At 37.3% G+C, this 9,783-nt stretch overlaps 1 protein-coding gene across 1 annotated transcript; it reads right to left on the minus strand.

The window, feature by feature from the left end:
• Window positions 1–204: 204 nt before the first annotated feature.
• On the minus strand, window positions 205–3,062 carry LOC131012077 (uroporphyrinogen decarboxylase 1, chloroplastic). Its single transcript, XM_057939987.1, has 6 exons — window positions 2,904–3,062; window positions 2,655–2,794; window positions 1,671–2,053; window positions 1,299–1,583; window positions 718–953; window positions 205–546 (listed from the first exon to the last, which is right to left on the minus strand). The coding sequence occupies exons 1-6, from the start codon at window positions 2,924–2,926 to the stop codon at window positions 378–380; spliced, it is 1,236 nt and encodes a 411-aa protein (XP_057795970.1). The 5' UTR covers window positions 2,927–3,062; the 3' UTR covers window positions 205–377.
• Between the last annotated feature and the right edge of the window lie 6,721 nt (window positions 3,063–9,783).

A 9,783-nucleotide genomic window follows, 5' to 3' on the forward strand; every position in this document is an offset into this window, starting at 1 on the left:
CCACGTTATTATAATTTATAACTACATGGAAATTCAAATTTCAAAATAAAGCTGCTTTTACTAAGGAAAGGATATCTATCCCTAGCAGAAACATGCCATAATAAAACCAGACTATTACTTCTACTTAAGTTCCAATTCAGTAAAAACTTCAAAAAAAGAATCCATATTCAATAAATGGTTATGCAACTTGAGGCACCAAAGAAGTTGAAATAATGAAATTTGAATAAATATTAAATAGAGTGGGATCATCATCATGCGCAAGTGCATATGATTCTTCGATACAATGATGAATATTACCAAAGACTAAGCTGCCAAAAACCTGATTAGTTAGCTCATACCTGGGTTGAAAGGTCTATTTGTACAATGAAACTGAAATCTCAAGCTACCATATTGGGCTCTCCAACTGCATGGATTTTGACTGGGGAATCAGAATCAAAGCTTCTTGCAACGTCGAAGAAATGAGCCACTGCTTCCTCCGGAGTACCAACAAGAACTCCATGGCCCAGGTTCAGAATGTGGCCCTTCATCCCTGCATTGCTTACGACCCTGACAAGCCAGAGCAATCCTATCAGCTTCAGCAAACAACGAGCACAACTTGATAAAGCTCTAAATACTAGTTTTAATTTAAGTCACGGATGATTAGAATACATATTTAACAAGTAGACGATGCACAACAGAAACTGTTAGATTCATAATCAGTTAAGTTCATTGACGAACCTTTTGATTTCATTGGTTATGGCAGGAAGAGGAGAAAATAGACAGGCAGGATCCACATTTCCTTGTATACTAATGTCACTGCCCAACCGTTTCCTCCCATCAGCCATATCCACCGTCCAGTCGAGCCCAATCACATCAACACCAGTTCCTTTCATCCGTTCTAGGAATCCACCATTTCCATTGATATAGAGCACAAGAGGGGTTTGAGGGCATTTCTGCTTGACTGTTCTCACTATCTACATTGAGAACATAAAGGCGTTTAGAAAGACAAAGAAATACCAAGAAAAGTTTTAACGATGTGCACCAAGGCTAGAGTAAGATTACGTTGAGAGCACCAAAACCCGCCAGACACCATGAACAGAATCATGAAAAAGTTAAGGCAGAGCAAACTAAAATACACCTCTATGCTTTTGTTAATTAGTTAGTAACACACCATCAAACAAAAATTAGCTCCGTGCACAAAGTGATGATAGTGACTAAATAAAATGTTACTCAAGCTGCAATAAACACATAACATTTGCACGTAAACCTTTAATATTTTTCATATAAAACTATTAACCAACAAGCAAAATGCAAGTCACCTCATCGATATAAGGCTTAGACCACAGCTCCCACATATGAGGTGGCAATTGGCCACCCCATGAATCGAATATTTGTATGCAATGAGCTCCAGACTCCACTTGGTAGATGATGTATTCAGCTATTGCCTTTGTTAGATGAGACAAAAGACTCCTTAGCAAAGCGGGTGCTGTATGGCACATGCTTTTTATTGTTGTATATGTTCGAGTCGTCCCACCTTCAACAATATATGTAGCAATTGTCCAAGGAGCTCCAACAAAGCCCAAAACTGCAGCCTGTTCCCCTACCTAAAAGCAAAGTATCAGAAACAGCCCTTTCATAGGTACAGATATATTCATAGACAAGTTAGTCATCCATGAGGGTGCCATACCAACCTGTTTCCGCAATATCTTAAGAGAATCTCCTACAAATTGCAGTTGCTCCAGATCGATAGGGTGCAGTGCTTTCAAGTCCTGTTCAGAACGAATGGGAGACTGTATAACGGGACCTCTCACCTCCTCTATGTCAAAAGGAACACCAAATGCAGGTAGTGGAGTAAGTATGTCAGAGAAAATAATAACTCCATCGGGACGGAAAGCTTCCCAAGGCTGCAAAGAAATTTGCACAATGAGATCAGTCGTCTCTGATCTCTCTCTGAAGGATGGATATTTCTCTGCAAGCTTTCTATAAACAGCCATGTACCTTCCTGCTTGACGCATCATCCATGCAGGAGGTCGGTTTACTAGCTCCCCTCTTGCAGCCTTGACCAACAAAGGATCTGCTTCCATTTGAGAAAATCAAAAGTAAATAAATCGATACAGAAAAATCTAATTCACCCCATGCGTTGCACCAGAACTCTCGAACTTGATAGGTAATGAGATTTCAGACTTAATAGTTCTAAAGGAATATATGTAGACTCAATGATAAAATTCCTTTTTCTTCTACTCTAACTATGCACATAAGAAATCCTAGATAGTAAAATATTAAGCTTATAGACCTAATCAGACGAAAGGATTGATGAATTTGGATTTCCCCATTAGTTTAGGTCATTCTGGGGCAAGCAGATCATTTAGGATTAAAAGGATCATTTATGATGAAAAAGATGAACTTCAAGAGAAATTAGTCATAGTTCTTACAAAATAATGAAGATTGATTCCGACATTATTCTTGCAATAATAGTAAACACCTAAATTCCAAAGTTTCATACAAAATGATACAAGATCACGATATATAATTAGAAAAAAAACAAATTCCAATACGCTGCTAACTATGGATAAATAACACAACCTGCATTTACAGCAAGAATCCTAAATCGGGAAATCTCAGTCCTAATTTCACGCACAACACACACACACTGCACAATTCGGCAGGAAAGGTACCAGATGAAGAAGCAGAAGCGTGTGCGGAGATGAATATGCGAGATTGCTTCTGAGATGAAGCAGCTCCACTGAAACTTCCGGGCACAAAATTCAGGGGCGTAAACAAGCTCGAGTATCTCCAGCCCACACCGCAGCAGGAACTGCACGCAGAAACAATAATTGGCGAAATTCGATTCAATCAAGGAAAATACTGGAAATGAGGAATTGTGCATATAAAGAGTTGAGATAAATTGAGAGAGCTAAGCTTGCCTGCTAATGGTGGAGAAGCCCATCAAAGGAATTGTGATGTGCGTGAGTCGTCGCTGGATTTGTCCCCCGCCCCTTATCGCCTCAACTTCTGTTTTGTTAGGTGAAAGTGGAGTGTGATTGATGGCAGACAGACCATTGATAAACCATTTTATGAGTTTTGTTTTATTACAATTTGGTACGTCAATTCTCTCAAATACTTCAATTGGTACACTAATGTTTGGATCTCTATGAATTTGTTTATTTATTTTGGCCCTCTCTAGAATTTGGCTCTTTCACTTACGCGTGGGGAAATGTGGGAGGTGGTCCGGTGGAGGCTTTTACTAAGAGCATCTCCACTCGCCGGTGCGAGTGGAGGATCGATCCGGGTCTTGGGGAGGGGGGCTGCACTGGAGACGCGGGCTGATGCGAGGCCGTGTCTTAGCCAAGACACGGGTCGAAGGCGAGAAATGTATGGCGCGTCAGTTAAAAAGAAAAAAAAAATCAAAATTTATTATTTAAATTCAAAAAAATTCGAAATTCATTATTTAAAAATTTGAAATTCATTATTTAATTATGTTTTTAATTTTATTTTAATTATTGTAATGTTTAATTTTATTTTTAATGAAATTGGGAATTTAAAAATAAAAGTATAGAAATATGAATTTTGTGGAAATGAAGATCTAAGACACCCTTTAAGACACAATGCATTGGAGAGGGGTGTGTCTTAGGTGGGGACCACCATCTAAGACACCCCCTAAGACACAACCCACTGGAGATGCTCTAAGGACGCGTTCACTTTGTTTGTAAAATTTTCATTAGAAAATAATAAATAATAAAAATTTAAAAATATTATTAAATATTAATTTGTAATTAAAGAAACACACTTTTAAAAAAAATCTCTTTTTTTATCATATGTTTATTAAAGATAAAAAAAAATATTGAAAAATATTTTCACACTTCTACCCTATGATAATATTATCCACTATTAAAGTATAAATGAAGAAAATGAGTTGCTCAAGAAAATTTTCACCCTACTTAGAGAAAATTTTCCATCATTATAAACATGTGAAAATGATGAAAAATAGATAAAAATATATTTTTTTTCCTTTCATTTTCCATCAAAGTAAACGCATCCTAAGAGTAAAAATTGAAATTTTCCACTTTTATTAATGAAAATAAAATTAGAGAATTGGCGGGCTGGAAGAAGGAGAGTAGTTTTCGATGGTCGTATTGGTGGGCTGGCAGAAGGCCCGTGGGGGGCAATCTGACAGCGGAAAATTCAGAGAGTAGTTGTTCCACATCCGCTTGCTCCCGAGTGGTTTGCGACTTGTCACGATTAACACACATCATGCAAGCCCATCCATAGCCCACAACAACCAATCCATCCCCGAGAACTACAGAAAAAGTTGTGGTATGTTCCACCTTCAGTCTCAGAAAATTGGGTGACATGTTTGCAATAAAAGAATGGCTAGCGCCACTATCCACCATTGTTAGCAGTTGTCGGTCTCCCACTTTACTAAACAACTTCAGAGTTTGGGCTCCATCAAACCCATTGGACGATAATTTGGAAAGCTGTAATTGTTGCAATTTTTCCCGGGTATCCTGACCCTCGTCTACCTCATTTTCTTGTTGCTCCATATCGACTCCCGTCTTTTCCATGTCATCATCTTCCGCTTCCAAAATCACCTGAGTGATTTGGCCGCACACTTGTGCGTGGGGTTGTAGCGTTCCCCACATTTAAAGTACTTTTCTTTAGCTACATATTCTTTTTGTTGCTTAGGACTAAGTCGCGAGTTACGGCTTCCCGTGGACCAGATGAGGCTGACGAAGAGAATTGGGGTCAGTTTCCAAATTGTTGTGACTGACTCAAAGTCGCTGATGGGTTGTGGTAGGACGAAACTGACCGTGTGAATGTCCATGCCCGGACTTTGATGGTGTGGTGGAAATCCTTTGTGATCGTGCAATCTTGCGCGTCGATCTAATGGCAGCAAATACGTCGACCATCTCTAAGCTTGGGATGCGATCTCTGATGGATTGATTTAAGCTGCCGAGGAACATGCCCAACTGTTGCTTATGAAGCAGAGGTGGAAGTTAAGCGATTCGCTCCTCAAATAAGGCTAAGTAATCTTCTAATGACCCTGTCTGACAGGTTACGTGCATGGCCTTATAGGTGTTAATAGTTGAGTTGTCGCCAAAATGCTCTATTAATTCCTACGTAAATTGATTCCATGCTATAGTTGCGGAGCGACGTAGCACCTATTGTGCCCAAAACATCGAGCGTCCTAACATGGCGATAAGCGCCAATTGCACTTTATGTTCCGTTGGAATGCGCTGCACTAGAAAGTATTGTTCCGCCTATGCTAGCCACGCGATGGGGTCCGTCCCATGATAAACATGCATTTTTGCCTCTTGATATGTCATATTTGATGTTTAGTTATGATGATTTTGTGTGTTTGATGGTTTATTTGAGCATATATGGGTTCATTGTCAAGAACTTGTTACATGTTGTTTAAACGAATTTTAAAAAATAATGAATCAGAATTTGGAAGAATATCCTAACATACAAGTTGTAGATCTTCTTGATACGAGTTCGTGAACACAAAAGGATCACAAATCGGAGTTCGGACGAGGAAGATATGGTCGATTTTTGCCTCTTGGTATGTCATATTTGATGTTTAGTTATGAGGATTTTGTGTGTTTGATGGTTTATTTGAGCATATATTGGTTCATTGTCAAGAACATGTTACATGTTGTTTAAACGAATTTTAAAAAATAATGAATCAGAATTTGGAATAATATCCTAACATACAAGTTGTAGATCTTCTTGATACGAGTTCGTGAACACAAAAGGATCACAAATCGGAGTTCGGACGAGGAAGATATGGTCGAAACAAAAACATCGCACACAGTAGTCAGAAAAACGGCGAACGCCTATTTTGCACTTGGATCATGAAGAATTTCGGCGATCGCTGTTCTGGTTGCCGAACATGCTTTGTTGTCCGCGTTTTTGTGGAATTTTGGGCTTTTATCAGTATTTTAGAGCTCTGTACTGTACTTTGACATCATGGCCTATAAATACCCCTCAAAAGCTTCAAGAAAAAGGTCTATACTTTTATTTTCAGTTTTTCCACTGCAGAATTCCAACGCTTTGTGAGAACTGAAGATTCAACAATTTCTCTATGATTTTTCGGTTTAATGTTCATTTATTTTATTTTTATATATGTTCTTGTTCATATGTCTATGTGTGGCTAGAACGTTTTTATCCTAGAGTTTATGAAGTAAACAAATTTGGATTTCTGACTTTATTTAATTCAATTTATCAAGATTTATTTATCATTTTTAGTTTCTTGTGCCTGTTGTTTGCTTAGTTGGTTGGCCACCAATTTTGCATGACCTTAGGTTTTAATTTGATATCATGAGATGATAATTATTACCTGAACGAAGAACAAAGAACATACTTGTTGATATTCGAGAGAGAGTTGATATAAGTGTGGGGACATTAATCCTAGGAACTAATTGAAGTTGCATGTTTAAGAGTGATACGGGGACGGTAACCTTGCATGTAATCAACTGTTTGTATGCCACGGGAGTGGGTATATACTAGGTTTGAGATTGTCTTAGGAGAATTTATCTTGGTTTATTGAATTGAATCGGTTGGATATCTGAATCTATTGAAATTTTTACCTTGAGATAATTTATTTACATTTGATCATTCCTATCTGTCAGCTTGAATTATTTTTCTTTCTTGTTATTTATTTACTCTGCTTTAAAAATCAAAATCACTAATTATGTTATCCAGATAGAGAATAACGGTTTAGGATAATACTTAATTATAATCAATCTTTGTGGAATACGACTTTGCTTTCTACTATACACAATTGCACCCTTGCATTTGCGGATTGTTAGGAAATTAGCGAACAACGGTAGATCCATCCGTGGTAATGTTGTATCTGGAGTTCCTCCGTCCATCTGTTGTCCATGCTACTTACCCGATTCCCCGTTACTACCCGAGTTGCTTGAACTTTCTTTCTGTTCCTTGTCTGATAGTTTAGACAAAATAGCGGCTAGGGTTTTCTCCATGATCGCCATCGAAATCTCCAATCTGCCAATTGTCGCCTGCACTTCCTTTACCATCTTCTCTACCTGTTCAATCTGTTCCTTATTCGTCCCCATAGGATTGACGCTCATCGCACCAAATTGATAGAGTGAAGACGAAATGATGAGAAAAAGAACTGATATTGACTGAAAATCCTCAAAGAGGCCCCAAAGCCCAGAGTAAATTACTCTGTCACAGCGTAAAAACGCCAACAATAATAATATCTGGATGCCCTAATTTACCAAGAAAAATGAAATAAATACTTAGTTCCTACTATGGCCCATGCATAAGACATAAAGCTCGTACAACCTAAAAAGAAATAAAAACTGAATAAATAAATAAAAAATCATAAAATTCTTGCGTCCTACTACGCTGTTGTCTTTTAAGGCGGCACCCGGTATACAACTTTAATCCATCCGGCGCCGATCCATCAATAGTACTATCTGAATCAATCATCATATGAATAACAGTCTTATATACATAAGTAATACTAAATCATACGATTCGAACACGTGTCTCCCATAAGAAAATCACCCGGCTCCACTGTTGTACCACCCAGATCAGTCTCGGTCTCCTTATACGTATGGTTTCTTTTTCCACGTCTGTTTTTGTTGGTAAAAATTCAATGGGAGCTTTACATTCTATCTGGGCTGTTTATTTTCAGATTTGTTGAATCAAGACCGTCAAATTATCACTTCTGGTACGATGACGACTACTCCAATTTACTATCCACATGACCATTTTCCTATAATGATTCCAGTGTCACCGCCAGTGAGGCTGTTGCCAAATGTTGCACGCTATAATTAAATTGTTCATCACCACCATCACCAATTCACCATCATGGGATATAATTATGCTTTGTTTAAATCTTACTTCAACAAGAATCTGCATCAAATAAAATGGATATTTATTCAGCGAACTTGAAGAAGAAGAAGTCCTTCAATATGCTGAATACCAAGGAAAGCAAAAAATTGGATATTAATTATTGCAATGATTATTCAAACACCACAAATACTTCAAAAGATGAGACTTTTTCAAAGAGTAACCTTTAGTGCTTCCACAACATAATCAGCAATATAACAAACTATAGTCACTATTACTATTCCACTAAACATAACAAAGCTTAGAATGCACACTACATCAAAAAATATATATTGAGACACTTAGGCAGAGATACTTTTTTATCAAGTGCCTCTAAATATATTTTTAGGGCTATTATTAAATATTAATTAGCTTAAGAAGAATATAGTTAATAATTTCATTAATAATTTTTTTTGGCGGAATAACTCGCGCTACTCCAAATTTCTCTCTCATTTTGGCGGAACAACTCCCTCGTTCTAAATCTCTTTCAATTTCACTCAAAACCCAGCAAGTTCCCTATCACTCTTCTCTCTCCTTTATCACACTAATTTTCCAATTTTACATTAACATTAAAAATTCAAAATCTAAAATCCTTTTAGTTTTTCACCATTGTGTTGCCGATATCTCCTGGAGCACATCTCTTGCGCCGCCTGACATCCCGTAGTTGCGTCGTTGTCACTGTTGAGCTATCGATTTCTGCCAGCGTGTACCGCGAATATCCAACAACTGCTTTCAACCACCGTTGCGCCTTCTGCCTACACCCTATGCATTTATTTTTGCTCGTTGTATGGTTTGCCCCTTTTCTATTTTAGAAGTATTGGTATAGAATTTAAATGGGGCATTTTTTTTATCACTTTGAAGCATATTTTTATAAGACCAGGCTGGACCACTTAATGATCCCATTTAGAAAAATTTGAGGCATGTCGAACATCAAATTGAGCAGATCTATAATCTGGTTAATTATGTATAATAGTTGAAGGCGCAAAAAATGACTAATTATTATATCTATTTTTTAGTCAAACTATTGAAATGCATTATCACCTGCAACAAAAAATGATTAATTCGAGGCATTCTCTTTTATATGCACTGTCTTCCTATGGTAATAATTACTTTTCAATGCCTTTATTCAGTTTTTATGTATAACTAATTTGACTTGTTTAGATATTACATTTGTGTTGACAATCTTAGTGTATATTTGCAAACATCATTAGTTGTGGGTAGTATTTTGCAGTGGATTGTTAGTCGATGGCTGAGAGTTTTGTGTAACTATTGGAGGTTAATTTGTTGACTTTGCTGATGTGTTGCTTTCGCTTACATGCCTCACAACTTACATAACTGTCATCCTAATTTTACAGATATTGTGTAGGATTAGTGTGTCGTCTGATTGTTTTCATTGGATCCCTAATCTTCTAGCAATCTTATCTTGTTGGATGAATTTTAATTTGAGGGGACCATTGAGATAATATTTCATGTCCATTGACCAGAAGGGTCTATAGCAGAGTTAGGAGTCTCGAGTATTTAATGTAAATTGAGATAATGGACTTCTTCCATGAGAATTTCAATGGATGTGCAACATCAAACACACATATGCACATCTAATATAAGTCATAGTTCATTTACTGATAGAATATTTTTGTGTATCGTTGATTACTCATTAAACACATAGGCTAGTTAAGTTTGAAGCATGTGTTTGAAGTGACATATTAAGGGATTATCTTTCTGTTAGGTCCGGAGGGTCTCGAACAGGTGTATGGGGGGAGGGGGAATACACATATGGGCTATTTTTCTCCTCTAAAACAGAGGGATCTCAAGATAGAGATCAAAACGAAACTTTACACGCAAACTATGACACCTGTTAACTAAAATGAGTTTTGACCAAACAGGGTTGACGACTGATACTAAAAACTCTTCAGTAAGGAGTTATCAGTTAAGTTACTAGAACTT

This window comes from Salvia miltiorrhiza, chromosome 2 (assembly GCF_028751815.1).
Source record: "Salvia miltiorrhiza cultivar Shanhuang (shh) chromosome 2, IMPLAD_Smil_shh, whole genome shotgun sequence".
Taxonomy (NCBI): Eukaryota; Viridiplantae; Streptophyta; class Magnoliopsida; order Lamiales; family Lamiaceae; genus Salvia; species Salvia miltiorrhiza.